Below are 19,157 nucleotides of genomic sequence, written 5' to 3'. Positions count from 1 at the left end.
CAGGCCTGGCTTGGGGCTCTGGAGGGGCTGTAGATAGCTGACTGCTGAGAATGGAAAGAGGTTGTTCTTCTAGATACTCTGAGTTTAGCTCCTCCTCTGCCCCAAGGCAGCACTAAAAGGAACTCTGTGGAGTAAATCTGTTCCATCTTTGCCCCTGGGTACCAAAGGAAAATAAGGAAGAGGAAGATGGCTAATGGGCCAGGAGGTGGGGATTATAGTTTAAGAAGATTTATGGGTTAGGGTAATTTGCAGGTTAGGGAAAGAATCCTCCAGACAAACAAAGGTACTTTGGCCTGAAACTTTGAAATAAGAAAGTTATCTTCAGTTATAGCTCTGAAAGTAAGGCTAGACTTATGTTATGTTAGCCAGCAGAGCATCTGGTCAGTAGGCTCAAGCTGTGACTTGGCACATGCCCATGTGTATATGGGACTTTCCATACATGTCCATGGTGCAAGTGTTTGTGAGCATGGTGTATTTATGCTTAATGTCCTTCCTTAAGGCGATGGTGTATTTATGCTTAATGTCCTTCCTTAAGGCGATTCCCAGCAACAAGGAAGTGATCTTGTTGACTGGGAGCAAGGAATGGGCAAAGCAGTCTTGTGGAGGAAGGTTTGCAGATAGGTAGGCTATCTGGTAACTCAGCTCTCTGTGCACAGCAACCATATTGACCACACTGACTGATGAATTAAAAGAGGATTGAACTGGAATGTAGCAGCTGAGTTGTCCACCGACTGCTGGCTCTCTTTGAACATTTTGTTCTTTCTTTTGGTCCTCTGCACAAAATATCGTATTTTTTCTAATACAACCGGGCTGAATTTACCTGAACTGTCTCCTCCACTTCTTCCTTCCAGTTCAATTACCAATTATCCAATTCCCAGACTCAAGGATTCCCTCAAAGGGTAAGAGGAGAGTCCTGGGTGTACCCCAGCTGGAACTTGGGCTATGCTGTAGAGAGTCATGCTGCTTCACTCATCTCCAGGGCCCTTTCTCAGTGAACCAATGTCTGTGCCCCATTTTTATTTTCTTCAGAGCATTCAAGCCTGATTCAGGTTGTGATGGGAATCTGAATGGGATTTGAAAGCCATTCATTTCAAAATACCATTAATAATTTTTAAATTCCTGGTAATCAAGATTTGCTGGGTTTACCAGATGAAGCACTTGGTAGAAAAAAGAATGGAATGTACTTGCTACCGGTCTTTAAAATAAATGTGATCAGTTGGTTCATCTGTTCCTGGCACCCTGTCACTCTCTCCAGCCATTTAAGCTAGTTTCTCTGCCTCAAATATGCTCTTTCCACCTTGCCTCTTAGCCTTTGCACATGTACGATTCTCTGCTTAGAACCCTCTTCACCCCTTCTATCAACCTATCCTGGTTGAGAGGTAAGACTCCTCCAAAGAGCCACCTTTGCCTTGTGAAAACATCAGCCCTGTGCTTACCTGTATCATAGCATTCATTGGACTGAGCTGCAGTTTCCCGCTTATCTCCCATAGTAGACTGCAAACTTCGAGTGGGAAGGGTTCATGTGTTGCTCACCATTGCATTTCTAGCTTCCAGTACATGCCATATCATTGATGCTTAGAACTAGACTGGGGTCACCAACAAGGATAGGCAAGGGTCACCAACCAATGTCCACCAGTGTGAGGCCAAGAAAAAAAAAGCTTTCACCTCTCTGACCCTCCAGGCGTGTCCCTTTGGGGAAATCTGCACAGAAGGATGGCAGGAGCCCTGGCCCAACAGAGGCTCTGGGAAAGCTCTTTAGGAAGAAAATCATTCTAATCAGAAAAATAAACATTCAGTGGTAACTTGGGGTGACTGCTGCTGCCCAGCCTCCAGTAGTTACTTAGAGTGAATGGTAATCTCCCCACCTGGTCTAGGCCCTGAAAAGCCTCAGGAATTCAGGGGAAGCATCCACCTGATCACTAATAACCTGGAAGATGAAGAGGGTGCCGTGGGGTAAAACAGCCCCTTATGGGACTGGAGCTGCCTGGTCAGGAGTTTACCCAGCTCTTCCCCTCTCAGAGGACACAGCCTCTGCAGGAGAAGTGAATGACCTTTCCAAGACTTTAATTGTTGGGAGCCATCAGGAGTCCAGGCCCCAAGAGCAAGAGCCAGCCCGATGTATATATAGGTAAGGAGCCATAGTGTTCCCACCCCCTCTTGCTGCCAGGGCTGCTGCAGCCTATCTTGTCACCTCCTGGCTCCAGCCCCTTGGCGTGTGCCTCAGCCCTTCCCAGCGCTCTGCCTTCTGCTGCATGTGGTGGTGGTGGGAGTGGGGTAAGAAGTTGCTGCTACTCTAAGAACAGGCAGAGGAGTGGGGCTTCCAAACTTCAGGCCCTGTCAGGGTAAGAACAGATGCATGACCACAGGACAAGCACTAGATGACGGGGAAGATGGAAGGGATTTAGCACTGGATAGAGAGAGAGGAAGGGGCGATGGTGGAAATGATTAGCCATCGTGGCAAGATGGAGCCTTGGACCTTATCTTTCCTGTGAAGGAAACCCCCAGATCCATAACTCAACTTCTCTGTCTGTTGGGGGACAGATTTGAATGACTCAGTTCACCCCACCGTGAGCAACCAGATTTCTAGAAGCCACAGACTGTGGGTTGGTGGTCACTGTTCTCCCAACTCAGCAGAAATGTGGCTAGAAAGGGTGATGTTTGTTTCGATGGAGTATCTGAGACCAAGAGCAGCTTCCTGTCCCCCATACCACTCTTTGGGACCTGCAGCTCTTCTCATTATTTCCCAGGCCGTGTATTTTCCAGCGACTGTACTAACAGCAGTAACAGCTCTGAAAATGACAGCTAACATATGAAGCTTACAGCATGCCAGGCACGTTCTGAGTGCTATGCAACAATTAATTCATTTGTTCCTTGTAGCAGCCCTATGACTGAGGTACTATCATATCTCTATTTATAGATGAGGAAACAGGAAGGGCTCTGGGGGAAGCTGGACTGTGGTCAGGTGATGGAGGGTATCAAGCTGGACAAGATTCCAGAATATCTGGGAGTTGACAGGACCTGGGACTCAGGTACTGACCTTCCTCATAGTGTGTCTGAGTGAGTACGAGATCCCACTGATCCCAGAAGAAAAATAACAAAACAAATGCTGGTTGGGGTGGCTTGAGGTGAGGAAGCCTTAAAGTAATCTTCCAAAGCAAGAGTGGACTCAGGCCTATGAGGACTCCTGCCGAGGGGCCCAGCATTAAAAAAGATGCTTAGCCCCAGTAAAGACACCAAAGAGAGCTATAAACTGGGCTTGGGCTGACCTGGGAGAAAGAAAGCTCTCTCCCATTGTCCTAAGCCTTTTTTTTTTTTCAAATATCAGACAAAATCCACGTAGCTATGAGCTGCGCTAACACCAGAAGTGGTTTGGATCTTTCCAGAGGAGGCTGACTCCTCTCTCCCTTACTCTGAGATCAGCTTTCTACTTCTTGATCTCCAAGGTGCTAGACAAATAGCCTCCTTGTCCCACCAACTTCCACTTGTGGCAGAGACTCCCATCCCAGTATTCCAGGAAAAGCCACCCAGAGTGGGGAGAGATGAGGTGTATCCAACTTCATTCTAAAATGTGCCTGACTGCTTTGAGTTCTTATCCCTTTCCTTGGGCCATGAAGGCAAGGAACAGAACTGATTTGGTCACACAGGAGTGAATGATTGACCCTTATCCACCTTTTTGTTTCTCTGTATTGATTGTAAGGATGGAGTCAGTGTTGGATGGTCCCACTGCACTTTGCATTGGGGTTTCTTATAGGACCTCTTTACAACCCTCCTCCTCCAGAAATGAAATACTTGCCCCCTCTGTGGAGCATTTCTCCCCCACACCATACTCTCCCCCTGCAATCTGCTTGGGCTGGTGGTTAGAATTCTTGGGCTAAACTTGACCAGGGTGAAGGTGGGAAAGTTCCCTGCTTCATTGTGTGGCCTTGTACAAGCCACTTCCCCTCTGATGGCTTCAGTTTCTTCAGCTACAAAACTAGAGGATCGGACCCCAGCTAATGAATGGGCCAGTTCCCTATGCTGCACTGGCCACTGTCACTGCCCACACTTTCTGGCTGTGGTGTGGGCATAGCCTGCCTGTGACCTGGAGAACAGTAATCAGCCCAGAAATCTTGTTGACAAAGCTGAGGGCAGAGTTTCCACTGGGAAAAAAAAAAAAAAAACAATAAACGACCAGCTTACAGGAATAATTGTTGTAGATAAGAAGTGGAAATATATCTAAGTTAGCCATGAATCTCCTGCCCCACTGCCTAATGCTGTATGAGTTCCACCCCTTGCTTCTGCTCGGCTCCAAACATTTGCCAGCACTCTCTATAATGAAAGGACAGTCACCCAAGAAGGAGCCTTGACTGGTTAGTCTTTAGAGTGGGAGTTCATAGTCTGGTTTCTATGGAGTGACCCAGTAACCCACGGCATCTTATGGGGTGAAAGTCTATGGCTTTTTTTTTCAGGTTCTCAAAGATAATCTATGTTCCCATGAAGGTTAATTAGGAACCAGCTTTCACAGATAAAGTCCTTCTTGCAACTACTAGGCCATCAGCCACTTACTTTCTTATCATTCAGTCAGTCATTAAATATGTTTGGTACACCTAATAGGCTTTCTTAGAACTTCAGTGCTGGGAGCAAGCCTGCACCTGGAAATAACCAAGCTACAGATAGAAAAAGCAGGCAGGCCTGGGTGGAGGGCATATTCAGCCTCTTGTTCTCTTCCATTGGGCCTTTCCTGGGGCTGAAAACCATTCTGTCCAGTGAAGGCCAAAGAGGAGGACTCTGTCTGAATTGACAGCCTTACTTACTATTACCCTCATGGAAATTGTGATTATATATTGGAAATTCATGAGCTCTAAATCAGAATTAAATTCAGGAAGGATGTTTTCCTCTGCTTCTCCCCTGAAACCTCATTTACATCATAAACATTGTAGATTTTTTATGTTTATGATAATTTTCCCAGAAAAGGAAAGCTCCCGGGGTCTGATTTCATATAGGCATAATGAAAAACTTTCTAATCATAGTGTCATCCAAAGAGGGTAGATTGCTTGGGAGATAGTTCTCCATCAGTAAAAATATTTAAGCATTGGGCTAGAGAACTGTTTGGCTCAAATATTAGATGGAATTTAAGAGGACTGGACCAGGTGATGTCTTCTTCCAACCTTGAAATTTTCTGAAATGACTGGTATCTATTGAGTTTTTCTTTGGACAGCGTAGTCTGTATGAAGTAATTTCAAACTGTTCTCACCCAGTATCTAAAATATACAGTATAGGGTGTATGGATGGTTCAGTGGTAGAATACTCGTCTTTCATGCAAGAGACCTGGGTTCAATTCCTGGACATTGCACCCCCCCAAAAAAAAATTAAAATATATGTGTATATATTTGGGGCAAAAATAGCTCTAACAGGTTCTATTTATGCAGTACATTTTCCTCTCCCCTTCCTCTCATTTTTACTCTATTTCCCTTCAGCTTCTTCTGGGAGGTAATACAAAGACTGTTATAGAAAAAGAATGTGGGTGTGTGTTGGGGATAGTGAAAAAGGAAGAAAAGGCATCACCTTAGCTGGCCATGATATTGCCCATGCAATTTATACTAGAGTATTTATACTAGAGTAAAGAGAAGACAACTGAAAAGTGAGGGATGTCATGCATTGTTCAGTTCAATGGGCAGTGTTGACAGGAAGTGAAATGAAAAACAGCAAGGAAAGGGCATGCATGCACAAGCACATCTGCAATTGTGGCTGGCGTATACACTGAGCCCAGTGGTTGATTCTGGATGTGCCAATTTTAGGAAGAAGAACAATTTTCTCCTCCTCCACTAGGAAATCGCTTAACTTTCCATTTCTTTCTAGGGGTGAGTGGGAGCTTCGAACTGATGTCAGCAATTAGAAGGCTCGTTTTTTATCACTCCAGGTCTCAGCCTGGGCCCCATTCTACAGTAGGACCTGTAAGGGACCAATCTATTCACACCTTCCTTCCTCATAGCATCTGAGAGCGCGGATCTCTCTGTATGTCAGGGGCTAATCTGATTACCGGCGGGGAGGCGGTCAGGGAAAACTCGCAGAGAGTGAATCATTTCCTGAACAGTCTTGAAGCCTCATTGTGATGGGAATTGCAGTCTTGGAGTTGCACTCTTTCAGAGCTGGAAAAGACCTTAGAGGTCAGACTGCTTGTGCACTCCTTTGTTCTCCTCAGAGTGATAGCCTTATCACCCTTGGGAGTGTCCAGTAAATGTGGTGTGGTTGCCCTGAGCCAGGGGGACTTTCATCCTTGTATTCCCAGGCCTCTGCCCGGGACACCCCACAGCCACTACTCCCACCAGACCATCTGTCGAAGGTGAGGCCTTCTCTGTCTGGGGGGTGCCTGTTTAGCAGAAGCTGCTAGAGGATGGGGTGCCTGTTGAGTGAGTGACAGGCAGACGTGTAGGAGAGGCAGTAGTAGCTGTGGCTTTGATGACTGGAAGGAAATATATTATCTTGTCATTTCTTGCTGAGGCAAGGCCAGGACTGAGGTCAGGGTCAGGCGTGGGTTTTGAAGTGGGATGCAGACCCTGGATGAATGGAAGCCAGGTGTTTTCTACAGATTTGAGCTCCTCTCCCTCTGCTTCTCTGTGGCTACCCGCTAGAGGTTTGGAAGTTTCTGAAGCAGGGTCAGGAGGGGTTTTTCTCTGGGAACAGCAGCAGCAAAAGCAGTGGGATGTTCTGTATACTCAGAACATGAATTGCGGGGAGTGTGAGAATGGGGGTGTTGTATGACGTGACAGAGAGGCCAGGGAATTAAGTGGGTTTTTTTCCACTTGTCCCCTGTTTGACCTGGTGACTTTGCCCCACTTTCTGTGCAGAGAGTGCACTTGGACCTAGAGGCTAAATCTAGGATGACCTTGCCTAAAGGACTGGTCCAGTAGTGAGAGTCTCATGGGGAGGAGAGGCCTGGGTGCTGAGTGTGTTTTTCCTGGAGGAGAGGGGCTGGCTGGTAGAAAGGAGCCTGGCTGTGGCCTGCCCTCTCCTTATTTGGGCTCCTTGGAGGAGAAAGTGCTGTGAAGTTCTTCCCTCCTGACCCAGAGACTGCCCTCTGAGTTTCTTGCTGACTTGGTGGGAGTGAAGGGCATCCAGGGCTTGGGGCTGAGGAATTGGCTAAGGTATTTCCCATAGGAAAGGAAGCAGAGCACAGACTCAGAGCTAAGCTGCCTAGGTTCAAATCCTGACTGCAAAGACAGTTGACTTCTCTGTGCCTCAGTTTCCCCATCCCTAAAGTAGGGTAATAACATTGCCCATCTCACGAGGTTGTTGTAAGGATTAAATGAGTGTACATGAAGAATTTGGAGCAGGGCCCAGAAGATAGTAATAAGTGTGTGCTCTGGTACTATCACTGGGCATGGGAGGGGGAGCAGGAGGCGATGGCCGTGCTTGGGAATTGCACTCAGCCAGGCCTTGCTCGGCTCCTGGCACCACCTCCCTCACCGTGGGACCCTGGGCAGGTTGCTCTGACTGCTCTGGACTTTGGGTTTTGCCATCTGTGAAACAGGACTACTCCCCACCTCACAGGGCTGTGTGTAGAGCCTGTACATTATGAGTGTACACACATAATGAAATGTGTGTAGAGCTTAGCAGGCTTGGCCCATACTAAATACTCTATGGGCTCTTTTCCTCTAAGTTCAAGGAGGTTCTTCTACTTGAATCTCACCTCTGACCTCTGAAAGCCTTTGGGACTGAGGTCAGGAAAGCAGTGGTCCTTTCTGTACCCACTCCACCTCCATCTTAACTTCCCTGAGGATCAGGTAAGAGCCTGGGAAATCAGTAGGACCCTGGGATACAATCCAGAAGAGAGTGGTCAGCTGGTGGGACTTCAGCAGTACAAACATAGGGAACCAAAGAGAACCTGAGTGGGGGGTAAATACAACATGTATGTCCCCAGCAGGTGTGCTTCCTCCTGCAGGATCATCCTTCATCATCTCCACATCATCCACAGGTGTTTTCCTTGACTGTCCATGAGGGGCCTCATTTGTGGCTGGCAGTACCCAAGGGGATGACCAATGTGCCCTGTGGGCTGAGTTCTAGGATTGGAGCCCTTCCCTGCCTGATCAGATTACCAGGAGGCAGAGATCTCTGAAGAGAAACCAAGGCTTGGAGTCTGGACCTGCCTTATCTAGGGTTTGGCTTCAAAACCTTTGCCAGGGTTCAGAGTCAGACATGTATCTCCCAGTCATCTCCCCATTGGTGTCAGCAAAGGGAAGAAATGTGTGTTTGTGTGTGTGTGTGTGTGTGTGTGTGTGTGTGTGTGTGTGTGCACATGTGGGTGGACAAGCTGGGCCAGGTGTAGGCAGAATTGGGGAGGGTAACCTCTTGCCTGCCCTGCCTTGGTGACCCATCGTACTGCTGAGACCCAGGTGCTGGCCAGAGTCAGCCCTACTTCAGCCCTCACAGAGGCCAGGCGGGGGTGGGGGAAAGCATGTCTGGGGAAGAGCTAAAAGTGGCAGAAAACATCCTGTTTGAAAGCAGTGAGTTGCTGTATTTAACCCCTGCTGTATTTATACCCAGTCTCCTCAGACTAGAGACCCCAGACATATGTCTGAAGCCATCCCAAGATGCCAGGGCCCAGGGCTGCCATCCTAACCTGCATCATTCCCGGCTTCTCTGAGGCTCCTTGACTCTTACTCCTGGGGCAGCTGCTCTCATGCTCAGCTCCTCTGAGTATTGCTAAAATCTGGAGGTGCACCCTTCTCACCCCCTTATACCCTCTGCCTTGAGAGGGGAAGGGGAACTTACAGCGGGGAGGCTGCTCCCATTGGCCCTTTGCTGGTTACTGCCCCCACATCCCTTCCAGCTGCTTCTTGCTCCTCCCTGCCTCAGCAAGGGTGATTTCTGGTTGCTGCCAGCTCCTGCCCTCTCACCCCTGCCAGAAATGACATGTCACATCTGCTCCCAGTAGGTCACTTCTGTCAAGGATTCAGTCCCTGATCTGGGGCCTTCAGTCCCTAGAAAGATCTCCTTGTATGCCTGGTGGGCTCCTGGAGAACAGGCTGTGAGGTTAATGCTGTGCTTTAAATAAAACCTTCCCCTTCTTCATTTCAGAATCTTTTTGGTTTGAAGCACCTGTGAGACCTTATAGACGGCCTTACTGGGCTGGACTTACCTGCGCCCCCCGGCCTTCAGGTAGGTGTATCCTCATCAGCCACAAGTTCCCAGGTTTTCTGCTTGCAAGGGTAGGGCTGGACAGGAAGAGAGACAAAGGGCTGGTAGGGGGACTGGGAGGGGGCTAGGAGGAGAGCGGGAGAGAGGCTGGGAGAGGGGCTAGGGGGTTGCTCAGAGGAGTCTCAGGGAGGGACTTGCTGACTCCCAGGCGAGGACCCCAGGGGCTGTCCAACCTGTACGACCTCAGAGAGAGGGGCTCTGTTTCCTCCTTTCTCTTTCCTGCCCTCCACAGTCTCTGTCATGTCATTCGTCGGACTCCCAGCAATCAGGTCATAGATTCTTGGGCCTTTTCTTTTACTTCTGGACTCTGGTCCCTGAGCCCTGGCTTCTCGGTAGGAGCAAATAATCCCAAACTGGGCTGGATCTTCTCTCCACTCCCTCAAATGGCCCTGTTCACTGTGGGCCTCTGGCTGCCAGATCCAGCCTTTCTGTCCAGCATCACCCAGTGCCTGGACCCCTGCTGCCACCCCACCCCCACCCCCCGTCCAGGGAACTTCCTGCCCTTGGGGCACTACCTCATCCCCTCTCTGCACTGCACTGTTTGTGCATTGTGGAATTGTGCTGTTCCAACTCTTGCTTCATAACATCTCAGTTGAGCCTATGGGATGCTGAATACAAATTGGGTTAATTTGACTGGTATTCCTCCCCACCTCCATTTGATTTCTCTTTTTCCTACCACATCCACTGAACGTTTGGGAGTCTGGGTGACTCAGACTCTGTGTAGCAACATAATGATGATTCGGAGCTGCGCCATTTCTGCCAACCCAAGGTTAAGCCACAAGCATTTCAGACAGTTTCTTCTATTATCCCACAATTATATTGGGCCTCTGGGACCCCTGCCCACATCTTGGATGTGTGTTATGTTCTAGAAGCCTGTAGGAGTCAGCTTGGACTTAAGATGGGCTCTGGGGGCAATGTTGATAGAGCTACAGGCACCTTTCCTTTTCCTTCAATTTTTAAAAAAATTATGAAATGTTTCATATAACAGAAGGGGGTACAAAACATAAACATAGTGTTTTAATAATGATATTAATAGCACATGCCTACCACTCAAAGAAATAGAATATCAGTGCTGCCATAATGTCCCTCCCCTCTTATCCCCATAAAGATTTTGGTTAATCATTCCTTTCTTCTTTTTTTTTTTTTTTAAGGGTCTGTTTTTCTCTTCTCCCTCCTTTATATACTATACGTTAATAGTTTAGCCAGCATAAATCTAGCTGTGAAAAGGATGGACAATATTGTCACTATTATTGCATAAAAGTTCTCAGAGAAAGAAAAACTGAAAAAGAAGGTTAGAGGTCCTACTTTGCCTGTGATCAGGGTACCTTACTACTCCTTTGGGACTAAAAATGCTGTGTCCCTATTTATCTGTTCCACTCCCTTCCCTCGGCCTGAAGTTTTTTGAGGAATGCTTTTTTTTTTTTAATTGAATATTTGTTTGATACATTTTATAATACCCCCTGTAGTTGCTAGAGATACATCAAGATTTGGGCTCCTTGGGGCCTCATTTTTAAAGGGGGCTGTAATAATAGGACCCATCAGTGGGTGATATGAAGATGAACTGCATTAAGACTTTCACGGGCTTAGATATTCCAAACCCCACCCCTTAGAGAGCATGGGCACAGATCAGGTATGGCCTAAGCATGGAAAATTGGCTCAGAGCCTCCCAAGGGCCCCAGAGTCTATTTCTCTCAGTTAGGGAGGGGAGTAAATGGCCCTCTGGGGTGGGGAGGGGGTGGAGATGCTTGTCTCCTCATTTCTGGCTTTCTCTCTTATTTTCTTCTAAACTGAGGCGCTCCCCTGCCCTGGAGCAAATGGGCCATTTAAACCTGTAGTGACCCTTGGGAGAACTCAAAAAAGACTGGGAAACAGCAGAGCCCAAAACCATTTTAGTGATGCCTAGAGTATCTCAGGCCAGCTCTGACCATTAAAGCTGTGAGGGTCAGCAGCATTGGGTGAAACCAAGGGCTCCATTTGGCTAATGGAGAGGCAAATCAGTTACTGCCTGGGAAGGACTTCCCATAGCTATTATATTTTGTCCCCTCTATCTCTTTTTCCCTTTTCCTGAAATGTGAAATTGATCTCTCAATGGTAATACCTATTTATAAAAACTACCTATAGTCTCTGAAAACAAAATTAACCTATTATGTATGACACACATCACTCCAAAAGACTTTCAAAATAATTTGTTAAAAATATATTGCTTCAAATGTTCTAAGAAATGATCATGATGATGAATATACAACTATGTGATGATATTGTGAGTTATTGATTATATATCAAGAATGGAATGATTATGTGGTAAGAATGTTTGTGTTTGTATGTGGTTATGTTTAATAAATAAATAAGTAAAATTCATATACTAACAACAACAACAACAAATATATATATATATTGCTTCAAGAAAAACTGGGGCAGGGGAAGATTTTGATCACCTTGGTACCAACTCCAGAAGCCTGAGGCTCTGGCAGTCCCAAGCTGTATGGCTGGGAGGAGCTGGAACTGCAACCACAGGGGCTCCCGCTTGGGCATGTACATCCTCTACTCCTCCCCACACCTCTGCCCCAAGAATAGAGGAGCTGAGGGTTTTTTGTTGCTGAAGGACCCCCTTTTTTTCTTGGTTGGGCACTAGGCAAAACCGAGACAGCTGACCTGGTCCAGAGGTCAATTACTGAGGTGTAGTAGGAGCCAATGTTGTACATGCGTTCACTCATAAAACCCCTATTCACAGCTTAAGAGGTCAAATGCCATTCTTCAGGAAAGGGCATGGGGTACATAGACATGGAATACCTCAACCCACAGTAACTCAGCCCGTAAGTGGCAGATACAACATCTGAATCCAGAAAGTGTGAATCCAGAGGCACATTCTAAACTCCTTCACCCCATTGCCTCCAGTAGACTCACTCCAGACTTGGGTAAGGAAGACCTGCTTCTGCTCACAGCCATCAGTGTCAGATGTGCCAGAAAGTCAAAACAGGGTAGGGAGAGCCTTGTACTGGAGAACTCCAAAGAAATCATGCTTGGGTGTGGGCCCTGGGGAGCTAAGCTTCATGAAGCTCCTTGGCAGGTGCAGAGGATGCCAACTTGCCCTGGCACTGACTCTGGCTCTGGCTGTGGCCTGCTGGCTGTTGTTGCAGGGATGGAGGCCATGGCGGCTAGTACTTCTCTGCCTGACTCTGGCGACTTTGACCGGAATGTGCCCCGGATCTGTGGCGTGTGTGGAGACCGAGCCACAGGCTTTCATTTCAATGCCATGACTTGCGAAGGCTGCAAAGGTTTCTTCAGGTGAGTCCTCCTCCCACACTCTCCCCGAAGGCAAAGGGAAGGAGAAGAAGCAAGATTTTCCCATGAAGAGAACCTCTGCATTTTTCATGTGACCTTCCTTACCACGTCCATGGAACATTCTGGCTCTCAACAACTACTAGTTGCTACAGGGTCTTTGCGACGGATGTCCTCTTCCTCCCCTTCCCTCAGTTCCAGTTGTGTCCTCTGGTCATCTCAGAATTTGCTTTCTGAAGGTCGCTATGTTTGTCTTCATCTCTCCATTACCCCTTTGACCCATTGTCTCCTTACACTAACTCATGTGTCTGTCCTTCTGGAATGAACCTCCTCCCCAGTTGACAATCACAGCTTACTCATCTAAGAGACAGGTGTGTATTTGAGGGAGCCTGAGAATCTGGCCTCAGAGCTTTCATTCCATCCAATTCAAACTGTACCTGTTGTTGGGCCACCATACCTGATCTGTGCCCATCTCTTCACTCAGTTCTTACTTGCCCACAGTCCTGAAAACTAACTCCAGAATGCCCAGATGACTTCAGGAATGTACTAGCATTCCTGTTTGGATAGGACTTGTTTCTCTACCAGTAGCCCAGGACAACACATGCAAACAGTGTGGCGAAAGCATTGTAATGGACAGGAAGATGTTCCCATCCAAAGCCAGGGAGGGAGGATAGGAAAGTGATGAATTGCAGAATAAGATTGGGAACCATGAAAAAATAGCATTTGGTGAGTGGTGGGGGGAGGAAGGGTGGTGGGGCAAGGAAAGGAAGAGAAGGGAAAGGAAGGGAAGGGAAAAGACGGGCGTGGAGGGAAGGGAAGAGGAGAGATGGTGGCTGGAAGAAGGTAGTCAAAGAACAGCTTCTGTAAATTAGTCTAGATTGGAGGTGGGTCAAGTTGAAGACAGAACTTTAGCCATCAACAGAGGAAAGTAACAAAGCAAGTCTAGAATGAGGACCCTGAGGTCTGTCTGATTCCTGCCTGAATTGAAGGCCTTGTCTGGCTTTGAGAACAGAAACTGTCAGTCCATAGGGACTTGTGTGATATTTTCTTTCAACTTGGGGCTCCCGGGTTCTCTGTTAATGCAGGCTCCAGACTCATCTGCCCTCTACTTCAGAAACCAGTAGGCCCAGAGTTTCATTGCTTTGAGCAATCACTGGGCAGCAGGGTTCCTCTGGGGGCTAATGGCCTCTTTGGTCTGGCATGGGTTGTCTGCTTGGCTTCCTGGCAGGCTGCTCTCCAGCTCAGGGAACCAGACCAGCAGCATCACTAGCTTGTGTCCTGTTACCTCATCTGTGGGTCCTCTGGCCTGCAGCCTGCACTTCTGCAGGATGAGCCCTCCAGAGCCTGGGCCGAGTGTCCTGGATGCCACCTGGACCCTGTCCTGCTAGGGTCTGGGAATAGGGGAACTGTCTTCTGAATGATAATGGAGAAGGTGAAACACATCAGGGCTGCATCCTGCCATAAAATCAGTCAGAAATGCATGGGCCGTAGAGCCAGTTGCACTGTTAATTAACTGTAGGTCCTCACTTAAATCCATTGACTTCCCCATGTTTCCATTTCCTCATCTAAACATATGAGTATATTAGTAGCTGATGCTTCTAGTATGTTCAGTTAATCTGAGAATTAATGAGATGGCATATATAAAAGTACTTTGAAAAACATGGAGTAGAATATAAATATATTATTTTTTGAGTCTCATGGGCAAGTAGTGATTCCCTTAGTGGAATCCTGCCCTCAGGAAAAAATATGAAAAAATCCAACCAGCCAGCCAGCTTCCTTTTGTTTTTTTTTCTTTCATTCATTCCCTCAGTAGATTTTAATGAACATCCAAGACCTAGGCATTGTGTTGGGAGCAGGCGATATGGGGATTTTCACCAAAGGTCATATCTCACCAATGTGCAACCAAAAGGTCCCCAACACCTCTGTGGGCTGTTTGGTTACTTCATGGACCTACCATCATGGAATCCCTTCTCTCTTTCCAGGCCATTTTCCCCTTGGGGTTCAGCTGTTTGTTCAATTATGACATATTGGAGGTTATATCCCTCCAAGAGTAGTTCAACTCCTTTGCACCTGTGGTTGCTGCACTCGGACACATCCTTGGGACTGGATCCTATTGGGTCTTTTGGTGGAGGCTGAGTGTGGGAAATGGCAGAATGGACAGAGGTGGTGCACTTGGACATATATGTCACCGTAGACCAACAGTGTTGCTATGTTGCCTGTGGGCACATTATGCTACCGTAGCCCACATAAACCTTTAGCCCCTTTCACTAGGACCCTTTGAAGTCTGTCACTGGCTGACGGCCACAGCTACTTATTTACAAGGCCTAGCATATGGGCAGCAGGATGCTTTTGTCCTACTGCCCTGTTCTGTGTCTATTTCATACCATTATTGACCCTGTCTTGATGCTACAGCCAGGCTGTACTTTCCCAGGACAATTGTTGTTTGGCTTGAATTTTATTTAATGTAAGATATAAACATACACACATAAACACCTCCTCTTTTCCTTCCTTTCTCCCATTTCTTCTTCTTCTTTGAGCCATCCAAATTTTATTTGGAATTTTTCCATTTCAGTCTAGTTTATGTAGCTGTTTGAGAATCCTGCTGTCACCTATATCTGTTTGTTTGTACAACTCTGATTCCAAGAAGGTAGGACTGTGTCTCTGGTAGGTATCTTCTCTGTGTCAAGCACTGCGTTTGTGGGAACAAAGATAAACATAACCAAATCCTTGCTCTCAAGGAACTCACTCAACACTTTCATGGGAGCTCTCACGGAAAGAGCATTATTTTAGTGTTGTGTTGCTGTTTTCCAAGCTCTGGGGACCACTAATACTGTTTGACGTCCTAGTTGATTTGGCTTGTGAGGTAATCAAAGTAAATTTGCTCTAGGAGCTAGTGTGGTCATCCCAGCAAGACTCAAACGAAGGAGTAATTATAAAGGTTAGAAAGTTGGACAGTGACCACAGCGCTATTGAAATTTGGTCAGGAATTAGGGAACATCGCCGGCTAGTACCACTACAAGCTATTTCGTGTTGCTTCTGTTTCCTGATCTTCTGGGACAATTGGGAATCCTCAGAGAAAACTGCTATTTCCAGTGTTAATAAAAAGTTGGCATGGACAGGCTTACAGATGATCAAATACCTTTAGGTCATATGCTGACAACCAAAGCTTAAGTAAGAGCAAGAGGGAAAAAAATAGTAGGTCTAATATAAGGTCTGTAGATAGTAGTTAACCTCTGGGCTGTATTAATCTACTTTGCTGATGGCTTTTACAAAGGTGTGAATGACAGAGAAGGAAGCCAAAGGGATCCTTGTGATGAAGAGAATAAAGGTTGATGGTGATGTTTAAGAGGTAGTCCTGGGCCACGGTGGCTCAGCAGGCAAGAACGCTTGCCTCCCATGCCAGAAGACCCGGGTTTGATCCCCGGTGCCTGCCCATATTAAAAAAAAAAAAAGAGAGAGAGGTAGTTCTGGAGGGCAGTTTGAGAAACAGATCATTGTTGGTCTCTTCATCTTTTCTTCTTCCCCTCTATGATGCTTTGCTGATACCTCCTTATTCAAGACACTGTGAAGCTGTGTGCTGCAGTCTCCAAGCTAGCAAAGATAGTCTGGAGAAATGTCTTCCTGTTTACCACACCCAAGATTCTTAGGGACCCTGTTAATTATGGGCCTTATATGGTGCAGAGGGCAAAAGCCAGTGCAGTGAGTATCCAGGATCATGAGGAATGTGCTGGTAACTGAAGCTTTCCCCAGAGCTTTGATGTGAAAAGCAACAGAGAAATAGGGGAAGATATCCAGCTACTTAAATCTCAAGTGCTAAAGGCAGGAGAATAAATAGAGAGGAGGGTAGGAGTGGCCACACAGGGCATTCTATGGGTACGAGTAAATAAGTCACCAAGAAGCTGTTGTTGCTGGAGAGAACCTTGCCCATGTCAGCTTGGCAGCTGGTCTTCCTCCATCGCTGTCCAAGGACATGGATCTAAGGGAATAAGTGGGGTTACCTATGAATGGAGTGTGTTCAGAAGCTTGGGTAGAGGAGGCCAGAATATTAGCATTTGGGAAAGGCCACTGGAGTTGTTAAGAAAGGAAGCTGCGAGGAAATGAAGATGGTCTTACATTTCTTCTTGGTCAGTGTTTCATTTCTTTAAGGACTCACTCAGCACTCTGATATGGGTGCATTGGCATTAATTCATTTTCACCACACCCTGGGATCCTATCTGTGCCTAAGAAGTATAGGGCCAGTGGGGAGGCGAGCCAGTGTTATCCCATAATCCCAAAAGGTGCCTCCATGTACTTTTTACGTCCCGATTTTTTTTCCTAGAGGAATCCTTCAAACAGCCTCTGGTTCATGTTCCTGGGCTTTTAGGGGACACATTTTTTATTGTGTGCAAGCTTGATTTCAGATTTGGTGAATTTGTGATGAATGTTATGGAATGAAAGGACAGAGGCTTTGGAGTTAGACCTTGATTCTAATTCCAATTTTAATACTGTTTGAGCCTCTACTGCCTGCAGAATCCTGCCTGAGATACAGAGAAGTTAGCCTAAGACGTGGTGCCTGCTTTCAGGGTCTCACATCCTCCTTGGGATGCGATGCAGCACTCCCTCCCACTGCTTCTCCCTGTGAGCTTCTCTCCCTTTTATTTAGTGCTTACTTTGTATCAGTCCCTGTTTCCTTTATGTAACCCTTACAACAACCCCCTCTCTAGGGTTGTTTCCATTTTACAAATATGGAAACTGAGGCATGGGGATGTTAAGTAACTTGCCCAATGTCGTCCATTAGGATTCAAACTCAAACAGATCTGTCTAATCAAAGCAAGCATTTCATTTTAAATTTGTAAATAGTTACAGTGAGTGTTTTCTTTCTTTTCTTTAAGTAATGTCTGTGTATAGTTTAAAAATTCGAACAGTTCAAAAGGCTGTATAAGTGAAAAAATAAAGTCTCTCAACCCAATTCTCAATTCCTTACCCCTCCCCCCAAACAATCACTGATATCAGTTTCTCATGTTTGCTTCCAGATTCTTTCTATAAAAACATGCATATGTGTGTGCAGGTGCAGATGAGAATATACTTTACTCACCATTCTGCATCTTATCTACTAAAGAACATTTCTTCAAGCTTGTTCCCATTTTAGCATTCTTCCTCTGTCTTCTTCACAGTTCGTCTTGTGTTATATGGATTTACTATGACATGAAGATCCAGTTCTCTATTGTTGGGCATTTAGGTTCAGTCTTTTACTTCTGGAGTTAGTGCTACAGTAACCACCCTCGTGCATGAGACTTTTGGTCCATGTACTGCTTTACCTACAGGATAAATACCTAGAAGTGAATATACTGTGTTAAAGAGTCCATGTATTTAACGGCTTAGTAGATATTGCCAAATTCTGCAACCTGCCACCCCCTTCCCCAGCCAAAAAAAAAAAAAAAAAAAAAAAAGGTCTGTGCTCTTTACCACAATATTAGCCTGCCTTCATTTTAAAACTTTTTAATCCCATCTGCTGAGAACCCCTTGATTCTGCAAAGTACAAATCTGCCGTGTGAGCCCCACTTATCAGATGACATAGGTCTCTCATATCGGGGACTCTATCAAGCTCCTGTGTCCAGACCAGGCACTGGGAACTTCATGACTCTCAGAGCTTCAGTGGAGATAAAGCCCAGAGAGGGGGTAGTTGGCCCTAGGATAGGGTTATATAAGGTGACTCTCTGTTGACAAGGCTCACCTGCTAGAGAAGGGCCCTTCTGTCCTGGGCTTCAGGCTTTGCCTTAGGCACTTGATGCTTTTCTGAGCTTCTTGTCTCTTTCATGTTTTGATGAATTGGTCTCTGGCAAGAGAATGGTTCAATGTCCTCTCTCACCCCTGGCTTTCTAGAAACTGCATCTATATTTAGCCTGGTTGTACCACTCCTACCCCCCTTCCTGAGCTAGGGTATAATTGCCATCCGAACAGAGGATTACAGGGTCTGGGCTCAGAGGGAGCAGCTGAGGCAAAGAGCTCCCATGGAAACCTGAGGCTCTTGTTTCTCGAAACTGAACCAGCTCTCAGGCAGCTAGTACTGGGAGGAAGGAAGGACAGGGTGTGGACCTTCAGGACAAAGCACGGAGCCAGGCCTGGGCAGTTTGGCTGCACTGACTCCTCGTGGGCAGAGACGAGATAGCATCCACCTGTGGAGGTGCCCTTAGAAGGTAGAAGAACAGGGAAGAACAGGGCCTCTGAGCCAACAGGACTGTGGACCAGCAACCACCTGAAAGACCAGCTCCAGGATCTGGGTCCCAGGAAAGACCTGGTTCTGGCTACTGGAGACAGCGAGTGAGCTTTCCATCACCGGTGTACTGGCCCAAACTCCAGAGTGTTCGGGCAGTCTTTGTGATGTTTGTCCTCCCTTTCCCCAGGGGCAGTCCTAGCTCCTTGCCTCTGATTCTGTATTTAGAGGAGTCAGGGAAGAGCTAGCTACACCATTTTTAATTATAATTTTTAAAAGCTCTGTAAGTTTGAAGGGCACTCTTTACATTCCTCAAAAATGTAAAGGGGGAGACATACTTCAAGGTCACCGGACTTTAGGACATAGTGAGGCAAAGGCATGAAGCGCAGAGACTGGGCACTTACCCCAGGTCCGAGCACTGCTGTGGACTTACATGCCAGGCCTGGAGAGTGCTCAGGACTTTTAAAATTAAAATTTAAAATTTTCTTTCCTCGTTTTCTTCTCCTTC

The 19,157-nt window shown here is 46.7% G+C and overlaps 1 protein-coding gene across 1 annotated transcript in view; it reads left to right on the top strand.

The window, feature by feature from the left end:
* Positions 1-19,157, top strand: part of VDR (vitamin D receptor) — a 56,633-nt gene that overhangs the window by 10,818 nt on the left and 26,658 nt on the right. The window contains exons 3-4 of the mRNA XM_077170684.1: positions 9,058-9,138; positions 12,315-12,462. Coding sequence (XP_077026799.1) covers positions 12,317-12,462 — 146 coding nt within the window. The 5' untranslated portion in view covers positions 9,058-9,138; positions 12,315-12,316. The remainder of the gene's footprint in view (positions 1-9,057; positions 9,139-12,314; positions 12,463-19,157) is intronic.

This window comes from Tamandua tetradactyla, chromosome 7 (assembly GCF_023851605.1).
Source record: "Tamandua tetradactyla isolate mTamTet1 chromosome 7, mTamTet1.pri, whole genome shotgun sequence".
NCBI lineage: Eukaryota > Metazoa > Chordata > Mammalia > Pilosa > Myrmecophagidae > Tamandua > Tamandua tetradactyla.
Note: the sequence above shows the minus strand (reverse complement) of the source record. Positions and strands in the feature narration are given on the sequence as shown.